Source organism: Coptis chinensis, chromosome 7, assembly GCF_015680905.1.
Source record: "Coptis chinensis isolate HL-2020 chromosome 7, ASM1568090v1, whole genome shotgun sequence".
Taxonomy (NCBI): Eukaryota; Viridiplantae; Streptophyta; class Magnoliopsida; order Ranunculales; family Ranunculaceae; genus Coptis; species Coptis chinensis.
The window spans coordinates 33935216-33959905 of record NC_141462.1 but is presented as its reverse complement, the minus strand read 5'-3'; the positions used below and the strand labels follow the sequence as shown (position 1 = coordinate 33959905).

At 38.0% G+C, this 24690-nt stretch overlaps 3 protein-coding genes across 10 annotated transcripts; 1 reads left to right on the top strand and 2 right to left on the bottom strand.

Annotated features, from left to right (window-relative positions):
* Positions 1 to 4700: 4700 nt before the first annotated feature.
* LOC147487203 (uncharacterized) lies at positions 4701 to 6923 on the bottom strand. Its single transcript, XM_086573977.1, has one exon. The coding sequence runs from the start codon at positions 6906 to 6908 to the stop codon at positions 4701 to 4703; it is 2208 nt and encodes a 735-aa protein (XP_086430103.1). The 5' UTR covers positions 6909 to 6923.
* Positions 6924 to 11975: 5052 nt separating this feature from the next.
* LOC147487202 (uncharacterized) lies at positions 11976 to 12566 on the top strand. Its single transcript, XM_086573976.1, has one exon. It carries the CDS (start codon positions 11976 to 11978, stop codon positions 12564 to 12566), a length of 591 nt encoding a protein of 196 aa, XP_086430102.1.
* A 1690-nt stretch (positions 12567 to 14256) lies between these two features.
* Positions 14257 to 22560, bottom strand: NCS1 (permease, cytosine/purines, uracil, thiamine, allantoin family protein). 8 transcript variants are annotated; one of them, XM_086570771.1, is made up of 7 exons: positions 20387 to 22560; positions 19395 to 19527; positions 17895 to 18095; positions 16325 to 16498; positions 16130 to 16216; positions 15057 to 15657; positions 14257 to 14899 (listed from the first exon to the last, which is right to left on the bottom strand). In XM_086570771.1, the coding sequence occupies exon 1, from the start codon at positions 22356 to 22358 to the stop codon at positions 20673 to 20675; it is 1686 nt and encodes a 561-aa protein (XP_086426897.1). In that variant the 5' UTR covers positions 22359 to 22560; the 3' UTR covers positions 14257 to 14899; positions 15057 to 15657; positions 16130 to 16216; positions 16325 to 16498; positions 17895 to 18095; positions 19395 to 19527; positions 20387 to 20672. The 8 variants fall into 8 exon arrangements, with proteins under 8 accessions (XP_086426897.1, XP_086426899.1, XP_086426898.1 ...); XM_086570773.1 differs by having other exon boundaries at positions 17895 to 17974; XM_086570772.1 differs by having other exon boundaries at positions 19395 to 19489.
* Between the last annotated feature and the right edge of the window lie 2130 nt (positions 22561 to 24690).

Here is a 24690-nt window from a genome sequence, read left to right as displayed (position 1 = left end):
ATTGATGTTTCGACTCGATGCTTAATCAGAATTTCGTGAACCATTTTTAGTTCGTTGTTATTGATCCAACGAGGACTGCTTCTACCGGAAAGTTGAAATTGGTGCTTTTAGGACTTATCCCGAAGGGTACAAGCCTCCAAATTTAACCCTCGTTTCGAGTATTAGACTATTCCTTTGAATAAGATTGAAGACTTTGGTGTGCATTGCTAACAGGTGTACCTTTTATTTCCTTTTCCAATTTTATTGTGATTTTTTTTTTGAACGGATAGTAATAGGCAAATGAGTAGTAAGAGGCCGTGTTTGTAGGTATGTTACTACAAGACTTTGTTTGTGGAATTTGCATTCCACACCTACGCTTTAAATGACCAACTTACTTATATAGTATGTGTGCCTCATTCATGTATAAATTGTTTCAACTTTCGTGGTAATGTAGCTCTTGATGTCGCCGCATTCTTCTACGACCAACCACGTAACTAGCAAAAATAGATATTGCGGATCATGTTTTGGCTTCTTTGCAAAAACGAGCTCTATCGTAAATTCTTCTCACCGCTAATAGCAACTACAAAGTGGTTTTAAACTTACCTTCTTAGGACTCAAGCTGTTGTTCAATTATATGATTATAGGAAGGTATATTTGGTTGGGAGGCACACCCAAAGCAGTCAAAAGCTGCGGTAATCGCAAAGGAACCGCAAGAGGTTCTTGGTAATTGTCCAAACTTCGGGTGGAATGTATACAAAGGATGTTCTTATTTTCATGGAAAACATCCCAGCTTTTATTTCGGCTTTAGGTTCGACCGAGGTTGATCAATGATAGAGCTCGCCTATGTATAGGCAGAGATCCTCTTTCTTTCTGGAACATGGATCTCCATTGCCATGGAAGTTATCTTCCTAAAAGATGCGATTTCATATGTTATCCTTTCTCGGACCCTAGAAGCCTTCTAGACATCTTGAATTCGAGGGAGATCGAAGTTGACCCAGCCCTAGACCAGTCCGTGGATGGTTGGCTCGGTTCTTTTTAAGTTGAGTAACTGAAGTTCTATCTCAAGTGGTGAACCCATGTGGAGCCGCTTTTATGTCTTAGTCACATGCTCCATGACCCATCTTAGGGCACACCGTAAGTGCCCCGCTCCCGTTCCGTCCGTCGGATGGGCAATCGACGGAAAAGTGAACACACAAATATGCTCCATATAACGCTTTGTTTCCACATTTTCACCCTATTGTTGCTTGATTCTCCCCTGTTAGGTAGAAGGTTTCCTCGAGGTGTATGCGTAGGCGCATCCATTCTTCGTGCAAGCGTGGATTTTTTCCAAAAGATCCGTGGGTCCTCAAGTTCGGAAAAGTTCACTTTTGAGGATATGCTATGCTTTCAAAAGGTAATATATTGTTAAGCGGAGAATAGGTAAGGTTATATTTCTGCAAGGCATTAAAGTGTTTGGAGAAAAAGCAGCAATTTATCGTTTTCAAAATTCTAGATTGTGAACTTTTGCTTCAATATTGAACTTATCGCATTGATGCCGGGTTTTGACAGATCCTATTCCGACTTCTTTACTTAAAATAAGCGGTGATATGATAAATCGTGCAATAAAGTTGTTCCAAATGATATTGAAGTATATGGGAGTTGACTCATCGATAGAGTAGCTCCTATGAGTTTAGAAGAACGAGTTGAGGTTATTGGAAAATTGTATAAGCAAACATTAAAGCCTACGAACTCCGATGAACTTTTGCTCGATCTCAAAGCAAACACGAAATAACCCCGATAAGTAAGCATGTTTTTCGTCAATATGAGGTTTCATGTCATATAACATCGGTGACATTCCCTTGATTTTGTACTATTACCGATAATTGCATTTATGTTTGGTTTCATTTCTACAGTAATGCTTGATTAAGGCATGGGAGCTCATGCATCTTTGTGCATCTTCCATGCCTCCAAGCAAGGATATTGGAGGATACTTATCGAGTATATTCATTATGTAGCTCATGAGGTCAATAATCGATTCAAGTCCAAGTCCTTGCATTGAATACATTGAATGCTTTAAAGCCGCCCGCTATAAATTGGACCTCGGCATACAATCCCTCGGCGAGGAGATTGAAGCTTTTTGACCGGGAAAAAGCTTACAACAATAGTGTTTTTCTTGGATGAGACTTTTGAAGAAATTACATATGACATGGCAGCTACAACATTTGTTGACGCCGAGGTATTTTTACCGGCATTTGCTGTATTTTTAACCGCGGATAACAAAGAATCAGATCTCTCAATACTAGAGGCGACTTGCTGAATTTCAACAAGTGCTTTCTTGAGCAATCAAATAATTCTCGTTTCAGCAGGGCCTCCACTAAAGATGCACCTCAAGTTGAGTCCTCGGTTGCCGCTGCGTGGAGATATTCTTATTGACATCAATGACCGATTCCCTCGATTTCTGCCGATATATTTTCAAAGGAAAGATTGATCAAGACTCCTCTAACATAAGTCCGTTGTACAATGATGGAACCGGATTGAGCATAAACATTGGTCATTCTTTCGAAGTTAGTACAGATGAGTTTGTTAGAAATGATGTTTCTCTTATGGATCGGGACCATCTTGGATATTCGTCTCCACTTACTAAAGTTGATGAAGAGAGTCTTGGAGCCTATAACTTTTCACAGCTGATGACCGACGTGAATATATACCTTGGGAGTTGTGGATTCTCAAATTTTTTTTGAGTAGGAAATTCAGCAGAACCATCCATCCTCCTTTCCTTTCATATATAGAGAAAGGTTAAAAAATGTCTTATTATAGTTCGAAGAATAGTAATTAATACAATATTTGAGTTTCTATAAATAATTGACTGATCACTAGTACTTTTTGAAAGTTATGTTCATGTTCGACATTGTTCTTTCTTATCTTAATGAAATAAGTTATTCAAAGAATTTATTTATGTTGGGTTGCTTTTGTTAATTGGTGTTGATGTTTATGAATATGAAAGGGAATGTGGTGGTTTGGGACAGGTTTTTATTTTATGGTTAATTATTATAAGCAATACCAACAAAAAATGACAAAGGGTGAGATAAAAAGTTGTCCAACAATCTCCTTTTCCAAAAGAATTTATCACGGTTATTTTTGATATTATCTCGGGTTTCAATAAATACTAATTGGTTTCAATCAACAATTTATCTCGGTTTTATTCTATATAATATCGGTTTTATTTAGAAAACCGAGATAATATATTTAGATAAGATGTCAGACTTCTGAGATAATTTAGTAGCTTATTATCTCGGTTTTGTATAACTCTATTACCTCGGTGGATTTTACCTCGGTTGTTTTTTCCTAGAAAACCGAGATAAAAACTCTAACATCTCACCTTTTAGCTGAGCTTATAAGCCCTTTTTTTAGTAGTGGTGGTAGGTAACTGATCTGGTACATGTGCTTATGCCCTCATGGAGGAAAGGTCCACATTAGCCATCCAAAATTCAGAGTAGTTAGCAGACGGAAGCAAGCATATGTTGTGAAGTTTAACACTCTGCAAATATAAGATGATAAACATTTAATCAGTACGTAAATATCACCGTCAGTATAGTTTATAACCAAATGCAATTTTCATTAACTAATCTTCAGAAATTAAATTTCTTATAGAGGTAAAATAAACTGCATATGCTCATAGCATATAGTTAGTTTTTAATATTTTCTGCAATCCCAAATAACAACATGGCAAAGCTATAGTAGTTAAATGGTACATAGTCATGAAATTGTTAAAGATAGAAGAATATATTCACCTGCTTGTAGGATACGGACATGGTAAAATCTCAAAAGTAAATGTTATTGCAACAAAGACACCCGCAGAAATAACACATGATGAACACGATAAGGTAAGCTATTGATGATGAGACGTTGAGGTACATGATAAAAGGGTGAGATATATACCCTGATTTCTATTATCCATTAGAGGAGCGGAGAACACTTTTGTACACAATATTCTTCGTATGTTCCAAAGATAGCCGCTAGAACTCCTTTTTAATTAAGATCTTAGTGTTTTTTCCGGATACTCCCCGATAGAGCTACATAAAGTTGGCCATGATCAAAGACATGATCAGGTAGATAAATTCCTACATGAGGAATTGTCCGTCCTCGCGATTTGTGAATTGTTAAAGCGAAACCCAATCGAATTGGGAATTGTTTTCTTGTGAAATCAAAACCCAAATTGAGGTCCCGCGTGGACGGCTTCATTGGAATACGATGAAGAAAAGCTGGTTCACCGCATGAGTTCCCTGCCAAAATCTCAGCAAAAGATTACATTTTGTAAAACCACGACAAATCAGCCTCGCTCCATTGCATAAACCATTAGCGGGATCGATGTTCGAGAGGAGAATTATTGAGCCCCCATTTCCCGTGAGTCGGCTTATGTGGAGCTAGACTTGCCTCAAGATATAGAATTGAGGAAGTCCTTGATATAAATTTTTGGGTCATTATCAACGGAATCAAATGAGTAGAATGTTTTATCTGCTCCGGGAAATATCTCAATGACGATGTCGTTTAACCTATCAACATTGTCATTTGTAAGGGTTAGCAAAGCTCTTTGTGCCATGTAGTCTGTCAGGTGAGCGTTTTCATGCATCTTAGGAAAAACTTCATATATTAAGTGCTCCAATGAATGTTCACCTTCCCATGGAATAACTAAGTCATCTGGAATTCTGACCATATCATCAAGTATGCAATGCGCACTACCGTTACCGATGTGTAGTAGGAAAGCCGAGAATGTCGTGGTCAATTTTTGCTCGCATGTTTTCAGTGAGATGAATTACCTTGACGGATCTCCATAGATCAGATTTTGTAATGCATGCATCAATCTTTTCTGCAATGGTACCATGAGCAACAACTGGAAGTACCTGACGGAAATCACCGCCCAGCACAAAAATCTTTCCCCCAAATGGCAAATGAGAATCTGTTATATCCTTGAGCGTTCTATTGAGAGCTTCAAATGCGTGGCGATGTGTCATTGTTGCCTCATCCCAAATAATGAGACTCGCTTCACGTAGCAAGTCAGCAAGTGGAGACTCTTTACCTATCCTACAGGTGGAAGTAGCGGAAGTAGGAACAGGTATCTTGAATCGAGTGGGGCATCCGACCTCCCGAAGCATGGTGGCAACAAGACCTGAGGTGGAGGTTGCAATTGCAATGTGGCCTCTGTCCCTTAAATATGCTAAAATAGAACGGTAGAGAAATGTCTTTCCGGTACCACCTGGGCCATCAATAAAATATATAGAGCTCTTGTTTTGGATAACAGAGTGCACAATAACTCGAAAAGCATACAGTTGGTCACCATTTAGTTTGACGATTGATGATACATCCTCTGGTGGTATTACTACTGACCGTTCCTCAGCAATCAAATCATGGACATTGGAGTGATCATCTAAATCAGTACATAACGGCGGAAAATCATAATTAGACAACTTCTTATTATTTTCAGCTAGTGATGATTCAATCTCCTTAAGTAAGCGGTTGGTTGCATGAGTTAAGCTACCCGAGGAAGGGTAATCTTCAATCATGTATGGGAAGAATTCGTTCCATAATTCACGAACAGCTACAGGATTACAAAATACCAAAATAGAAGAAAATAGCTTCCGTAATGCAGAAGGCATGTGAACAGTAACTGCTTCTAATAAGCAATCGCGTATAGCACTATCTTCTTCAAGAAGACCTCGTTGTTCAGCAGCTTCCTTGTAAGTAGAGTATCTAACTCCATCGAATGTTCGGAGATCTTCAAAAGAAGTAGGACCTCTTACATGGTTGAGAAGTAGTCGCAAGTAGTACCTCTCAATATCTGATGGATGCACAGTTCGCAGTCTTCCAATCACTTTGAATTTGCTTTTCCTTAGACGCCATTGCTTAGCAGAGTTGTTCCATACATAATGCTCGGGGAACTCCCTGTAGAGATACCGTCTTGCTTCTGGATCAACGCTATTTGTCTTGAAGAACTCGGTTAACATGGTTTTAGATGTCCTCTCGTCCGCTAGAAGGTGTTCGAGATTGACTTTGTCAGAGTAGATAACTTGGTGCATTCTATCAAGATGCACCTGTAATGCATAGACAGCAGGGTATATTCTATTGAGAGGGAACCTAAAGATCCTCCATAAGGATTCTTGAGGACATATCCAACGTCCATCAATGAACTGCTGAATTTCATCGTGGGTATTATGCACCTTTGAACTGACTTCCATTGATACACGGTCCAGACCTTTGTATACATATTTGTACAAATACTTCACCGACTTTATGGAGGAGCAAATTTCGATGTTGATATGACAATCGTATTTCCTCAACAGCCATGGGTTGTAAGGTACAACCCATCGATTATCAATGGAAAGATCATCTTTTAGCATAATTCTTTTGCCATTATCACGCCTCTGGTAAATAGCATAAGAGTCATTGCCCTGGACGGTTACTGGGGCAAATTCCTTCAGAAAATTTCGTTTGCACCTTCCATTTTTCATGCAGACGGAATCTGGTTTCAACTCTCCACACGGACCGTGAATCATATGTCTCATGACAATGTTGTATAAATCAGGTTCATGGTCTGGATCAGGAATTTCAGCCCTAACAACTGTGTCATAATCATCCGGGTTGTTAAGCTTGTCATCCTCATCCAAAATCAAGAGCATATGAACGTGTGGCAAACCACGTTTTTGGAACTCGATGACGTGTACGTGGGCGACAACCTTTCCGAGGACACCCTTATCGAACAAATCTTTCTTTAGTTCCTCACATTTTTCATGAAAGACTCTCGTAGTAAGATTGGGTCTGTCTTGTGAGGTCTGACCTTCCTTTAACCTCCTTGTAATCTCCGACCAATTCGGATTGCATGTCATGGTGAGGAATATATCCGGTTTTCCAAATTTTTGAACCAAAGCCATCGCGTCATGATATCTTTCGTGCATATCTCGCGGGCTTCCTATATAGGATGACGGTAAGATAGTTCGTCGACCAACATTAGCTGTACATATACAATATGAGATGTTAAAAAAAAAAAAAAAAAAAAAAAATATCATCTAAATGAAAAACAACATAAAGCATGGCAAAATCACAGAGGCTAGAATACAGTCCAGCGTTAACTTTTGTTCACTACTGTAATATTGGTTCGATATTGCAACTAAAATAATATAAATACCTGCATTGGTTTTAGCCCATCCGCGCAGAGTCGCGGCAACCCTTGGTATAACTTCAGCTCTTAAAGTGTCCCGGTTGTCGCGGATAAATCTTAACTCGCCGAGTCGAAATTTTGACATAAATGTCAACTACATACCGTTGTAGGATTTAATCGCCAAGCAATATTGAGTCGTGGTTATCCCGGATCTAATAAAAAAGTAGCATGTATTTTTTTGTCAAACAGAAAGATAAAAATAATTAACTGAGATATAATTTATTAAATATTTGACATTGGAATGTATAATTTACCTGGAGTAGGTAACAATAAAACTCACGACAACTGATTCTCTGAGCATCGTCACTGAATATATGTAAATCCCATCCAAAGTTTCCGTAAGGGTGAAGCAGTGGATATTGAAGGGGGTCGTAGAAGCCAGCAGTGTCAGGCACATTTAATAAATCACCAGTCATAGTCTCTATGATTATATCTCTCTCCTTACGTTCAGCAGGATCCTCAGTCCCAACTAAAATGGCAGCTACCTGGGAAGACGTTGGCAGAGTATAGTGATGCTTGTCAGAGGGCACTTCCTTGATATGTAATCGAATATCCATTAAATTTTCAGATCTAGCAACGCCGCTTAAAAGCGCCAAAACAAAAGGGTTATTACGGTCGAGGACTTTCTGCAAAATGGACAGAACTTGGGGATTCAGCAACTTATTTTCAGATAGTCTGTTCATCATTTCATGATCGGTGTCATAGACATACATTTGCAGAAAACGCGGTCGCTAGCCATGTGTAGGTATTAGACCACCGATTCTATGGTAAATGGATCCTTGAGCTCGATAAGTGTATACTCCATTTTTACCGCTAGCCAATTTTTCATCGAAGTGCACTCCCATCGAGGTGAAAGCAAAGACATGGTTGTAAGCACGGATGTTTGTTCTGAAGTGCGCACCTTGTTCTGACCGTGCAGTGTACAAATACATCAATTCTGGAGGAGAATCTATATGGGGTAGTTTAATTTTACCTCCAAGACAACAAAATTGACGGGACTCAGATGGAAATAGCTCGGCATGACAGTGAGTGCAGACACGCATGTTGCTTATTTCATGTCGTTGAAATTCTGGAGTGTCAACAAAGCCTGTTGCACAGTTGTGATAAGATTTCTGTGATGAGGGAACCTTTTTAGAGCGAAAAGTGCTGATCTTTTCGGCACCATTATTATTTTTTTGCTCTAGCAATAGCATATGCAGGTATCGAATGTTATTTAAATATGTCACAATTCAATGCACATGGTAAGCTAAAAACAAAATGTATTGATATTAAGAAACAAACCTTGAATGTCATTTACGAAGTTGATATTATCTAAATCAACTTCATTACGATAGCCATCAATGTCGTCACCGACTGGTGCACTTAATACGGTGCTCGGGTCATCTGATAAAAAAAAAAAAAAAAAAAACGCGCGAAAAGAGTAAGTCGACAACATCAACAACAACAACAACACTAAAAAAACATCTGACAACCAAACAACAAAATCAACAACAAACAAACAAACAAACATACCAATGACAAAATCTAGATTCATTCGATCTAGGAACAATGTTGCAGACAAAGGGCGGCTACTCAACCTGTCAACCTCTGATTGTACGTGAGTCTGGATGATATTAAGGACTTGATTTAAATCAACAGCAGGATCAGATGGTGGTGGTATGCTACTCGCTCAATTGATCACCCAAAGGTGGCGTACACTAAAATCATGTAACCGTTTAGTATCTAAAGGTGGCACACTAACGCCGTGGAAAACGCCCGATCTTGTTGGAATGTACGCCCGCACTCGGCATCCAATATGGTGTTAAAATTGGCATCGTTTTCCATAGGCGTTGTCTCATTTGATTGAGAAAGCGCCTTTCTCTTTTCGCCTATAATTCAGCGCTCGCTCTCGTGAAGCCGGGACCTTTGCTCTGCAGTCATTTCGGCCATTCGCTGTCTATAACGGATACGGCGACGTTCTCTTTCAGAAGCCAACTGTTCACTACTCTTATTAAGATTCCGTCTTCGCTCATAAAGGCGTCTCCACTCACGCTGCTCATCAGTTAATCTTCTACTTGATAGAGGGCAATGCCCAATGTTTTTCGCAATATTGGGCGACATGATGAAACCTGCTAGATAACGTATACATCAATAAATACAATAATGAAATATTTAAACAATATAGAGATAGTAAGTTCAGATATGATGAATTAAAAAAGAAAAATTACTGAACTTAAATACTCATCAATTTGCTAAAAGAACAATTACTAAACTTAAATACTCATCAATTTGATGATTATAGTAGAAATAGAATTAGTGAGCGTGAAAGAAACAGAGACAGAGATACAGCAACTTGGATTATTTAGATCGGTACAAATACACAAATGAGTTGATAAAAAAAAAAAAAAAAACAATCAAAGATGAAGTATTACACTAATCTCATTTGAAATTAATCAGTGGGAAATCGGGAATTTGGAAGAGCGCAATGCGTGAATAGAGATGGGGAACTGGAGATGGAAGAATCTGGAATAGGTCGTGGCCATCCACAAAGCCCATCAGAACAGAGAACGAATTGAAAGACATATATACCCTTACTAAACATTATATATTACAATTAGATACAGAACATGAGTCCATAAATAGAAGGATAAAATAGGAAATGAAAAAATCCTTGCGATGGAAAAGGAACTGTTAGGCGGGGAGTTTTATTTATAGGTGAAAGATTTGCCCACCCATATATAAACCCAAACAGAAACCATCTTGTATCTATTAAAAAAAAATAGTAAGAAAAAAACCCCCTCACCTACTCTACTTCTCTTCTCCTCCATTCTCTATTACTCTATATTAAAATTTAAGTATTCTACTTTTCTACCCAAACAAACAATTTTACACCTACCGGTTTTGTGGAGGTAACTAGGTAACCCTTATATTATTTAATTTTTTGTCTTCTTTTTGTACTTATTCCTAAACTATATTATTTAGATTTTTATATGTTTGTGATTATTATTTTATTTTGTGAACATTATTGATGGTTTATTTTAATTCGTGCAATTTCAATTAAATTGATTGGTGGTTTATTTTAATTGTTTAAATAGCTATGCTAAAGTATTTTATCAAAGAAAAGTCGTTGCCCGCTCAACCAACTAGTAACACAGATCATGTTGTTAGTGTTGAAGTAGGATCCTCTTCAAAGCGAAGTCACCAAGAAACTGAGGAAGGTGGTGTTGAACAACCTACGTCAAAGCGGGTTCAACATGGAAATCGTGAAGAACTTGACTTGTCTAGTCTTCCGAGAGACCCTGGATTGAGGAACAAGATTTCAGATTATCATCCTAATGATCGTGATTCAGTGAGAAGAACATATTTGTTTAGGGGTCCTTGCCAGCCTAATCATACTTTTCCTCCAAGGACAATAGGCAAGAGGAACCGTCACTTTCGGAAAGAGTGGTATGAAGAGTTTAGTTGGTTGGAATATAGTACTCACAAAGAAGCCGCGTTTTGTCACTATTGTTATCTCTTTAAATCTTATCAGGGGGCACAATGAGGCGGAGATGTTTTTTCTTACAAAGGGTTTACTAATTGGGAAAGGAAAACCAAATTAAAAGAGCATGTTGGAGGACCAAATAGTGCTCATAATATTGCTTATAGGGCAGCACGGGCATTGCTAAATCAAGAGCAGCATATCGAAACATTTCTTGAGATACAATCTGACCAAGTTCGAAGGGATTATCGAATACATCTAACTGCAATAACTGATTGTATTAGGTTTCTTTTGAGACAAGGTTTAGCTTTCCGTGGCCATGATGAATCGGGAGGAGTCGATCAAGAAAGGCAATTTTCTTGAACTTATAACGATTTTTAAAAAGATCATAATGAAGTCATTAAGAACGTTCTTGATAATGCTTCTAAAAATCGGAAATTGACCTCACCGATATACAAAAAAAGAGATTGTAAATGCAGGCTGCTTGGAAACTACAAATGCTATTTTAAAGGATTATGGAAATTCATTGTTTGCTATTTTAGTTGATGAAGCACGTGATATATCAATTAAAGAGCAAATGGCGCTTGTTTTTGCGTTATGTCGACAAGAAAGGTTAAGTGATTGAGAGATTTTTGGAGTTGTGCATGTTAAGGAAACTAGTGCAATAACAACTTAAAAAGGCAATTGATGAGTTGTTCTCTAAGCATGGGTTAAGCATATCTAGACTGCGTGGACAAGGGGTATGATGGGGCCGAAGAATATGCAAGGTAATTTGAATGGCCTAAAACACTTATAATGAAAGAGAATGAGTCAGATTTTATGTTCATTGTTTAAGCTCATCATCGGTTAGCCCCTTGTATCGGTTGCAAAGAACCATGAGTCAATTGCTAACCTTTTTAGTGTTCTCTCTAATGTGGTAAATAATCGTTGGAGCATCATGTAGCGGCGAGATATGTTATATTCTTAAAGCAATGAAGGCTAGAGTTGTTGCAGACCTTACAAAGCGGAGAAATTTCAAGTGGTAAAGGGTTGAATCAAGAGACTAATCTTAAACGATCTGGTGACACTCGATGGGGCTCACACTATTATACACTTCTTGGCATGATAAACAGTTATGGTTCAGTACTTGATAATATAGCGGAAGATGGTTCAAGCTCGGAACAAAGAGGTGAGGCTTATGGATTATTGAGTTCAGTGCAGTCTTTTGAATTTATCTAAAATTTGCATTTGATGAAAGCGATACTAGGAATTAGCAATGATTTGTCAAAGGCTTTGCAACGTGAAGACCAAGACATTGTCAATGCTATGACTCTTGTTAAAATAACAAAGGTACGCTTATAGACGATGAGAGATGATGGGTGGGATAGTCTCCTGATTGAAGTTTCTTCACTATGTGCCAAACATGATGTGGTTGTTCCAAATATGAAAGAGAGGTATGTGGCTCAAGGGAGGTCTCGACGAAGAGCGGAAGGAAGCACCAATTTACATTACTATCGTGTTGGATTATTCTATCATTGTATTGATTTGGAACTTCAAGAGTTAAATGACCGGTTTAATGAAGCAAACACAGAATTACTTCTTTGCATGGCATGTCTTGATCCTTGTGAGTCGTTTGCTGCTTTCGATAAGCAAAAGTTGATCCATTTTGCTCGACTTTATTCCGATGATTTTTCAGAAATAGATCAGATGGAATTAGCGGATCAGCTTGAGAATTATATCATTGATGTGCGTTCCGATACTAAGTTTGGTAAAGTAAACGGAATTAGTAGCCTAGCCAAAATAATGGTTGAGACAAAGAAAGACATTGTGTACCCACTTGTGTATTTGTTGATTAAGTTGGCGCTGATTTTACCTGTTGCTACTGCTACTGTGGAGAGGGCATTTTCTGCTATGAATATCATAAAGAATCGTCTACAAGAATCGGATGGCGGATGAATGGTTGAATGATTGTTTAATAACATACATTGAAAAAGAAGTTTTTGATAGCATTGATACCGAGTTGATCTTGCAACGCTTCCAAAAGATGAAGAAGGATGACAAAAAAGAAAGACGCCGAGGACAACTATGAATAAGTATATATTTGTTTAGATTGAATTATTTTTTCTTTTCTTATTTTTTTTTATATTACATTTATTGCAATTATTTTATATGATTTTTTTATGTTCTAAATATACTTATTTTGTGATCGGATTTGAATTTTTAGTTAAAAAAAAAATTAGCGTGTTTTTTTTTTAATGCTTGGTTTATGGGTGGCTCACCCTCACTTACATTCCTGGCTCCGCCACTGGTCTGACACTACTACCTGCAATTTTACCGTTTGCATGTAGCATTGGTTCAGGATCCAAAGCATCGAGAGACTCGTTCACATGAGCGACATTGGTTACTGATGGCATTTTTTTTGTAATTTTCTTCATTTCTTTCCCTTCTTTCTTTGATGTCAACGTGATATCTCACATACCCATTATTATCGTCATTTCCATTTGGATGAAGCTCTTTGGAAGACTTCAAGATATTGAACTTTATTCTCGGGCTTGAAGGAACTTTATCATTTTTAGATATGGTAGGAATGAGCTTCTTGGAATTATCAGATCCATATGATCCCATGACTACCGGCTTTGGTGGAACAGCTCGTCAGCTCCCCTCATGCTTTGTGGTGCATTATGCCCATTGGAATGTGGAGGTTTCACTTCATTGGGAACAGAGTATAACGCAGCATGACCGTTGTAATGCTGAGGCTTCGCACCATTGGCCGAGGATGACGCATCATGGCGATTGTAGTGTGGAGGCTTCACTCCATTGGTAACAGAGGATGATGCATCATGACCATTGCAGCGTCCTTGCAGCACTAAATGTGACGGAGTACAGTGAACCCTTTTCAAGCTTAAGCTCTTGGCTTATCTCTGCATCGTTGCCAAGACGCACTGCACGTAAACCTTGAGGTACTATCATAGTTCGTGATTCCAAACGAAACTCCGGAATTCCGCTCGGAATTTTGGTTTTCCAAAAAACCAGAATTCCAAATGTAGTATCGAAATAATTAAAATTCCGAAAGAATTTGAAATTCCAAATGTAATAGGGTTGAAATTTATTGAATTTCGGTTTTTAGATTTACCAGAATTCCGAGAATTCCGAAATCCCAAACTATGGGTACTATAAGGATCAATGGATCATCCCTTGTTGCCTTTGTCCAGATTCTATCATCTGGACTGTTCCTTTTGATTTCCAATCGGGGATAGAAACAGGTCCATCCCTCACTCCTTTGTCTGTTGGAACCATTTCGAGTTTGGGATTTGAGTTGTGTGCTTTGAACAGTGTCAATGGCAAATTTTGTAATATCCACAGAAAAAGAGTATTTAGGACAATTTACAATTCTTGACTAGTCAACTGACGGCCACTTGTTAGTTGACTTTGACTGTTAAACTGTGGGGCCTTTCAATTAAATCTTTTATGCATTCAGTAAACAATAAGGGTGAGTCTTTGATCAAAACCAGAATTGCTATGGACGATCAGAACGAAGAACATTGAATATAAAATGGACACTACAAATGCCAAGTGCTTGATATGGCCTGGCCTGGAATCCACTAGTCAAAATTAAATTTTGTGTCACTACTTCTCGGAGTATCCATTGGCGCAAAAGTTACTTGAATATTATCTTAAATGTCCTTCCAAGACTTATTCTCTAGCCATGATAAAGCAACAAATTTGGAGTTCAAACAACAAATTTGGAGTTCAAACAAGTAGGGGTGGAATTCGAGCTAATCGAGCCGAAGTTTCACTAACCTCAGCTCAACTCGTTTATTTAAACGAGTTTTAATATAGGCTCAAGCTTGGCTCATATATTATATGAACGAGTCCGAGCTGAGCTTAAATGAGCCGAGCCTAAGCCAAGCCCGAGTAGCTCGGCTATTTTACACTGTGATAATGGTATTTGAACTTATTGAGCCGAGCTTCACCTTGCTCGTTTATTAAGCGAGCTATAATATGGGCTCAAGCTTGGCTCATTTAGTTAAATGAACGAGCTTGAGCCAAGCTTAAACGAGCCAAGCCCGAGCTACTCGGCTCAAATTCCACCCCTACAAACAAGCAACAGGACAGCACGTACCCTGTACCAGATGTTGAACCAAACAAGTGGGAATTATGAGGAAAATCGTAGGCCAAGTAACTTGACATGTGACGATTATGATGCCGAGCACTGTGATGTACATCGCAATGGTCATGTTAATAAACAGGGGAAGTAGCAAGTCAATGTTGGTTTGATCATTTGAAACCTGCACAATATTTTAAGAGTTCTTCAATTAGTAAAATTTGTCACCAAACCAACTAATTTGATAGGTAACAACAATTGTCAATTGGAGAACAAGTATACTCAAAAGTGGAACGTGCAGATTAGCTATAAAAGTTCCATACGAGGGTAATGAAGCATACCCGACTAAGAATTCTCCCTGGAGGTGTTGTATCGAAAAATGGCATTGGGGCATGCAAGATGCTATGAAGGATTTGCTTGCAAAGAATTTGAGCAGTCTTCAGGCCGACGTAAGTAAGAACTACGTTTCTAATCAAAACAAATACACAAGAAACAGCTGCTAGAACGGCGTAAACACGAACGAAAAATGACGGAACAAATGAAGCTCCTCGATCTTCACCGGTCTCAAATGCCAACCAATAGTCACCTGCCATGAGGGAGATTTGCCACAACAATGACATAAGCAACACTGCCACAATTCCCCACCATCCAATATGCTTCAATACTATATGTCTTATACACTCGGAAGCTAACATGACCAGTCTCTCTCTCCCCGTCTTCGATGAATTTGGAAGTTCCCTTTTCGAACTCGGAATGGTGACTTACTTCGACCATTGGTGACTTGGGGGTATGGACAAGCTGGTTTCTGTGTTATTGGTGGTTTAGGAAAATCCTTAGAATTGTTCATGTCAACTAGTTCCATGGACGTTTTATGTGTCGCAACAAGAGCTCCAAAATCTGAACCAGGTTCAAGCTGTATTTTCCAGACTGTACAATCACGACCTGTACTTGATTTTTCAGAAACGAACCAATTTAGAAAAATAGCACAACAACAACAAATACTACTGAAGTCACAAAGTGGAAAGGTATGCTCAATCAGTGAGCCACATCTCGAACTTGGCAGAGGCATTAAGGGTCACCAAAGTTTTATGTGCAACGTACCAATATGTGACCTAACAACAGGTGAAGTGTGCTGGAAGCATATTTGAAACTGGTGAAGGGACAAACGCGTAAAAATAGCCTATTAATACTTCATTGGTTGTGTCATCGGTACAGATTGCAACTTACTTGGGGCCTTGGGGAGATGCCAGAAGCATGTAACGAGTAGAATATGTTTCCATGAGAAGTATTTGGAGAAATTACATACATTTGTGCGGGGATTCACTACTTAATGATATTATGTCACAAGCATCTTTCATATTTTATATTTTAAAAATATATAATGAGTGAATACAGTCAAAATGTTGTGGCTCACCAATATGAGATTCGTGTTATGCAAATATTCCACTTGGTGTGTTACAAGCAAAATGGTTTTGTTCTTCAGAGCTGCTCTTGCATGTTCCTGCATAATGGCTTTTTAGTACTACAGTATGTTGAATATGACAATGATTACTTTTAAACATTGTAATGATACTAAGTTAATTACAGGCAGAGCATATACTTAATTCACCTTGAATAATTCTGATCCAATGTGAGCATCGACGGCACTAAACACATCATCAAGAAGGTACATATCACAATCCTGATAAACAGCTCTCACGAGTTTGTATCCTCTGTTTCTGACCACTACTTAGGTTAATACCACGTTCACCAATCTCCGTTTGATCTCCAAATTCCATCATTTCTAAGTCCAAGTCAAGTAAACATACTCTGATCACTTCTCTATATTTTTCCATGTCCATTGCCAATCCAAAAAGAGAAAAATTTAAACTTTTTATTTTCTAAAGTTTCGCGAATCACCAAATTCTTGGCAACCGGTTTTTTTTTTTCCAGGAAAAGGTTTCATCGGATCTCCATTCCCTTCTCCGAGGATCACATCTTGTAGGGTTTGGTTGGTTATTCGTCATCAACAACCGCTATAATACTTTGGGTTTTTTTTTCTCAAATAATAACCCTTGGATATTTGTGATTTGGAGTTGGAATGCACTAAAATTTTTATGTTAGGGTTGTATGATGGTGTGGATCATATCTAACGTTCGTTTTTTGTTTAGGGTTATCGACTAGATGCGTTTTGTGAAGATAATTTGGTTTTCCGAAATCGTGAGTCCTCTTTCCATTTTGCTGTAAAGTGTTTTGTTCTCGTAAGTGACGATGAGTTGGATAGGTGAGTTAACTCGCCCTGCCAACTATTGATTCATTATTCACTTTTGAGAATTAAACTTGTTTTATGGTCTGACTCATGCTGGTACTAGTTCTGTCAATGAAAGACTACCTGCATAAGTTAGACCCTGTTTGCAGAAGTCAGACCTAGCACACATGGGTCCGATCTAAGCACAGTCTAGTTCATCGGTCAGGTTGGTTGTTGGGCTTAGTAGTAGGACTTAATAATCCTTAAATAACCTTGATTTCCAATAAAACAAGTTTAATTCTCAAAAGTGAATAATGAATCAGTAGTTGACTGGGCGAGTTAACTCACCAATCCAACAACTCATCGTTACTTACGAGAACAAAACACTTTACAACAAAATGGAAAAATGACTCACGGTTTTGGAAAACCTAACCGTCTCCCCAAAATGCATCCAGTCGATAACCCAAAACAAAAAATGACCGTTAGATATGATCCACACCATCATACAACCCTAACCCCCACAACAAAATTTCAGTGCATTCCAGCCCCATATTGCAAAGATCCAAGGGTTTAATATTTGAGCCAAAAAAGCGAAGTTTTATAGCGGTTGTTGATGATGAATCAACAACCATAGTAACCGAACCCCACCGTCCACCGTAAGGATGTGATCATTGGACAAGGGAGTATAGATCCGATGAAACCTTTTACCAAAAAAAAAATCCAATCGCCAAGAATTTGGTGATTTTAAATAAAACAAAAAAATCCCACGAAACCGTAAAAAACAAAAAGTTTGATTTTTCTCAATTTTAGTAAAAAAGAAAATTAAACATTATGTTTTCTTATATGACTAACATGTTTGGCGATTGATACCAATTGTTAGGATTTCTTTTGAAACTCATAACCCAAGATCGCATGTCAATCATTGAAGAAACCAAATTAAACTAGGACATACCTGAAGTCATTGTTGACGGTGACCAGCAAATCCTATACGCAACAGATGTTGTGTCTTCCACATCCAAAACCCTTCTCGTGCTTACTCCCAACGGATGGATGAGAAGATTAGGAGAATGAGATTAGGGTTTAGAGATATGGGTGTATTTCTATTATAAGCCCATAATAATAATAAAAATATGCCAAAGCCCGTAAATAGTATCTGCACATAGTTAAGCCCATACTCATTTTAAACATGTGTCAATAAGTGTCATGACCTGATACATGTGATTTGAGACGAGTTAATGACCCGGTCATGTTACTTTATGATCACTATTTAGTGGGCACACCTAATATCACTCGGACATAGTTCGACAATTAACAATTGTGTAATGTTTATGATCAATGTAAGTCCACTTAAGAAAGACTAGCTGATCTGATTTTTGTAAATCGATATATTAATCTTAGAAGCACAAATTTGTCCATTGCTCTCTCTCCTTCTTCCTCTCTCCTTGGTAAGCAATAGCTTAACTACTTAACTAGGGCGCCCTCAAACTATACGACTCAAAGCTTATTGGTAATTCCGTATTCTAGTATTCTAGTTTGGACCCTGCCTTGACATGGTCCCTTCTTATTTTGACTACGAGTTTGTAATCACAGTGATCCCATTGTTGGTTCGGCAGTTCCCCTTGGCTAAAAGAACTGCCATATGCCTAAAATATTATTACTTAAAATTTTCAAGTATTTCAACTATTCAAAAAGCAATTAAAGATACATGTATATGGGTTCAAATCCCTAACGAGAAATTTTTTCGCTGATTTGAGAGTACATTCATGGCCGACAGCTAACGAGAAAATTTCTTCAATTCTATTTGAGATTAATAATTTGGTTCTAATTAGAACTGAGAAGTTGACTTTTAACAAGGCGTGAGTATGTAGGGTTCATCCGTAGCACAAACACGTTAAATAGTGTTGTAGTATCCTATTTTAGGACCATTGAGGTGGCATGTCTACTAACTCAGTTATATTGTATTAATATGAGACATGTAGCATGGAAGCAAGGTCACGGAACCCTAATACCCTTGGCGGACAAGCAGCCATGTGAGTGAAAAGGAACCATCAGATGAAAGCTGAGATCAACGACTGAGAACTGGAGGACTAGTTACAGTATAAAAGGAGAAGAAGAACCACAAGAGGAGAGGTATTCAACACTAGAGAGAAAATATCTAGGGTTGAACACTAGAACTCTAGGTATTCAGCAGAGGTGAAAGAGTCGCCGTCATTTCTAGCCAGTGACGATCGAGAATTGTAACTTTATTATTTCCACATTTAGGGGGATCAAAACTTGTAATGTGGGCTTTGTACATAGGAGCTCACAGGTCATACATTTTGGTCCAAAAAGTGTTGCTATGAATTCTCCTTGATTTCATTCAAATGGACTGAAATACTATGAAAGCAATCAAGCCAAGAAGACAAAATAATGAAAGAAGCTAGAGATAACCAATATCAAGTTGCAAACTAACCCTGAAACGGATGAAATGAGGTCCAAAAGTAGTGCTATCATCCTCACGCTATAGCTATTATCAAAAACTGATAAAGAACTTCAAGCTAAAAGGGGCTGGAACAAGGAGAAAACAAGGTTTCCAAATTGATCACCTGTGGGCAAACCATCCTTAACAAATAGGAAAAGGAAGGAACAACTAAACTAGCACTAATCAGATTAGTCAATATGCATTTTCATAAGATCCTAAGAGATGCAAATACATCTTTCTTCTGTTCATAAATAATATAATTTTCGAAGCAAATGGTGCAGATGTTGACTCTTCAGTCCTAAGAGAACTTCTATCTACTCTCCTTTCTCCTGGAACTACATGTCAACACACTTAATCCAGAATCATAGCAAAGATGAACCAAATGTATAAATACGCTTATAAAAAGGCTAAAGTATTTTCCTATTAGAGTCAAGACTTACATTGTAGTCTTCCTGCAAAATGTCCATAACGGTAAAACTAAAAGGAAATCGACTCAGAATTAAGCTGATCAGATGATGGGACAAATGGGGTATCATTCGTCATAAATGTTGTTTTGATAGATAAAAAAAAAATTATACGTATAATTGTATAGATGGTGAAAATGGAATTATGTTGTGGAAGCTGACTGAGCCAAAACTGAACTCCCCGAATTGAAACTAAATCTTCCAAAACCAATCATCCCATCCATGTCATTGAACAGTCCATAATTGAGTTATACTATTACTTCATGCAATGGTTCATATGAAACGATCCAAAAGTACAACCAACTCACAAAAGGGTTTCGACTCGCATGCCAACATAGATTGTGGTCTTTTTAGAGTTAAAAACTCTTCTTATTCACATGTGGTTAAGGATTATGCAAAATTTTCACTACAGAAGACAGTATGATCAAACAACCAACAAAAAAACACATAGCAACTAGATATTATAGTGCCCATCACATACTTAACAAAACTAACAAAAGACAAGTGCAGAAGAAGTACCAAAAGACAGCGAAGCGGCGTTGTTGTGCAAGTGAGAAAATGCTCCTGTGGAGTTTGAACGAAAAGGGGTTGCACATTCCATTGCAGAGATGGTGTTCGTTAATGGAAGAAAATCGAACATTTCTTCTCAGAAGTAAAAACTTTGAGGTTTGTACTGAAATCTCCTGAAACTTGTTTGGCACGATACTTTACCGTGTCGAGATATTCCGCGTGTAATGTCGACATATCGACTTAATTAATTATTTCACAACTGATATATATGTGTACAAATACAAGGTCCACACCACTAATAAGGTGTGGTGGGTAGGAGAGGGTCTAATGATTGTGAGCTATTTTGAGTGCCGAGAAGACGTGATAGAATCCAATGAATAAATCCAGCAGTGAAGAAACTGATGAACCAGGCATTGTTGTAAAGAACGATAAACACATTCGGAACTGATGCGAGTATTCCAACCTTTTGAAGGAATCCTGGTATTACAGGCAAAATGCCAGTAACTAGAGCTGTCATGGCTATAAGATTGTATCCACCTGTGTAGTAGTATGTACCAAGAGGATTGGTTGTGTACAATGCATTGATGTTTAGGTTTGTGCGACGGAGAAGGTAGTAATCAGCAAGTAGTATTCCTCCAATTGGACCTAGTAATGCTGAGTAGCTAACAAGCCAAGTATACACAAAGCTTTCGCTTGATTGGAGAAGTCTCCAAGGCTGACAAGCGATACCAAGAAGTGCGGTCAAGAGAGCTCCTCTGCTGAAGGTAAACATTGACGGACTAAGATTAACTAGAGCATTGGCAGGCGCAACAATATTTGCTGCAATGTTAGTTGTAATGGTGGCAAGGCTGATCCCAAATATGGCGAGCGTCATTGTGAGAACCCCCCCAGTCTGGCCAAGGAGTTGAATAGGATTAGAGATGACATGTCCAAATATTACTTTGGTAGAAGAGGTTACTGCAAGGCCAACAAATGTGAATGCTCCCATGAATATAGGTAACCCTGCCTGGCCTAGGATCTGATCATTTTGACTCTTTGCGTAGCGAGTGAAATCAGGTATATTTAGTGCAAGAGTTGCCCAAAAACTTATATTGGCAGTGAGAGAGGGGAAAAAGAGTGACCAGAATTCATTATTCGAAAGGCGAGAAGATAAGGAGAGCATGTGGCAAAAACCACCTGCTTTGACATATGCCCAACCAAGGAGACATGATGTTAGTACTATAAGAATTGGAGCGGAGTACTTCTCAAGCACTCGAATCCCTTCGATTCCTTTCAATACAATGGCCAATTGGGCTAGCCAGAAGGCAATAAAACATGCGAATTCTAGTGGGGATGTTCCTAGCCAAGCTACTGATTGAGCAAAAGCAGTTTGTTTAAGAGATGAAGGTAAGAGAAGAAAAATTGCCTCACCACCAATCCAAGTCTCAATTCCATACCAGCCACAACCAACCAATGCCCTAAGAAGCGTTGGGACATGGGCGCCACGGATGCCAAATGCAGACCGCGCAAGTACAGGGAATGAGATGCCATACCGAGTTCCAGGATGACCGGTGAGGACTAGAGGGACTAAAAGAATAACGTTGGCTGCAACCACAGTGGCAATTCCTTGCCACCACGCCATGCCTAGATCAACTAAGCTTCCAGCAAGGTAGTAAGTTGGCACCCCTACAACTAGTCCTATCCATAAACTGGCCATTTCCGAGCCAGAGAACTTTCTCTCATCAGGCTTTGTCGGCCTAAGATCGTCATTGATAAGACCGGCATCTGGTTGAAATTCACCATATTGAGGTCCATACTGAGATTGTCTAGATGCCATAACAAAAGAAGAACATCTCGTATTGGTGATAGTTAGTTTGGTAGTTATAGGTACAGCAGTTACTGGGAAGAGAATATGAGATGGTATTGGATTTAATGAATTTCCAGAGAAACGGGTGAGGTGGGGATGGGGATGGAGATTGAAGCTTAGACACTTGGATACCATGATTCCAGAGATTCAGATGTAGATGGAATCTGTGGTATCTGTTGTTTGGTGTTTTTCTCAGAGAATCTTTATAATCCAATGAGATTTCAGATGGTGTTATACACTTATATGTGGACTTTATGAATTGGATCATGTGAAACAAACACAAAACTTCACTTAGGTTGCTGACCACATATTGCTTCCAGTATATATTTGTTTAGATAGCTGGACACCTTGGACATCAGAGCAATAACATGCATAGTCGAGTTAAGTACGGTGATATTAACTTAGTAGATATTAATCTACTCAATATGAATTAATGAAGTTGACTTGTTTGATTGTTTTTGGTGGTAATTATATTAGTTTTAATAGAAAGAGAAATAGACAAGTAATTTGTACAACTCATTTCAGACAATCTCATCGGTGATTCTGGGCCAAATCCCCCCCAAAAAGTAACTCTCAACACCACCATTTTTTTTGTAATCACTCACAAAAACCGGGTAGATAAAATGTCAATTATACCCTTGACGCGAAATAAAAAACGGCTCATGTAGATGAAAAATCAAGTATACCCTTGACCCAGTGTATATAATATGAACAATCATTGTCCATATACAAAACATGCGAGCTCTTTGTTCATACCTATTGTAAAATATGAACAATGATTGTTCATACCTATTGGAGTTATAAACATACATTGTTCATACAACTAAGTAGGTATGAACCATAAATGTTCATACCCCCAATTATGAATATGAGCTATGAACAATAATACCCCCAATTGGAGTATGAACAATGCGTGTTCATACCTATTGGAGCTATGAACACTCATTGTTCATACCTTTAAGCATGGATGAATAATAAATGTTCATAGCTCCAATTATGAACATGAGCTATGAACAATCATACTTCCAATTGGAGTATGAACAATGCGTGTTCATACCTATTGGAGCTATGAATAACTCTAATAGGTATGAATACGCATTATTCATACTCCAATTGGGGGGTACGATTGTTCATAGCTCATGTTCATTATTGGAGCTATGAACACTCATTGTTCATAGCCCCAATTATGAACATGAGCTATGAACAATCGTACCCCCCAATTGGAGTATGAATAATGCGTATTCATACCTATTGGAGTTATGAACATTCATTGTTCATACCTTTAAGCAGGGATGAACAAACAATTAATGTTCATAGCCCCAATTATGAACATGAGATATGAACAATCGTACCCCCCAATTGGAGTATGAACAATGTGTGTTCATACCTATTAGAGCTTTAAACACTCATTGTTCATACATTTAAGTAGGTATGAATAATAAATTGTTCATGCCCCCAAATATGAACATCAGTTATGAACAAGGTTATAAATAATATGAACATGAATTATAAATAAACATAATATAAATAATAATAAGAGAACACATTAAAAACACCAATATTTAACTTTCATAAACAAAATATCATTGTGCACAAAAAACACCACAAAATATATTGCTTTTTGCCTTCCTCACATTCATTTAGTAAACAATCCCTTTCTGTAATTTTTCTGAAAATCATGATCTTCTTTACTCCAGCTTCTTGGCAAGTTTGAAAGCATTATGCATGCAATGTGAGGGCGCAAGTTTTGTATTTACTCTTCATTTATCAATTGAGAGAAATCCATATGACCTTGCTCATACAAAATTCTATCATTTTGCAGATATGAACGCCACAATCAACGCTGCAATTTAGAGAAGGGTCCGGTTCTAGGGACTCAGGAATTTTTAACTCAATTTTGACTCAATTTGCTATCCACTAGATCTTATGAATCTAACGGATCTAATTAATGTTGTCTACCACGTTTATTTACTCTTTTAAAATGATGTCATGTAGGACCAACAGAAGTAAACTTAATTATGTGTTTTTTCCCTTTGTTTTCTTTTCTGAGGTCTTTTCTCCATCGCTCTTCATTCTCTATCTTCTCTATTACCCCAATCTCCATATTTTATTTATTGTTATTATTTGCAAACACAATCAAATTAAGAGCTTATTTTTTGCGGAAATATTGAAGTATCTTCATGGAATCTCAATGCTATCATGTAGATTTTTTTTTGAAGTATCTTCATGAAATATTGCTGGTACTATTTTTGGTTGGTCTTACTGTTAGCTGTTGCTCCACAATTTAATTCTCACTAAAGTTATCTTGAAATTTATACTACATACTTACGTCTAGTTATCTGTACGTTGTGGAAAAAATTTGTATTGGTAATGCCAGGTTGTTGATGACGCAACAAAGAAAAATGTTATTGAACTGGAACGACTTCAACAATCTTCACAGGATGAACTCATTACCTCAAGGAGGAGT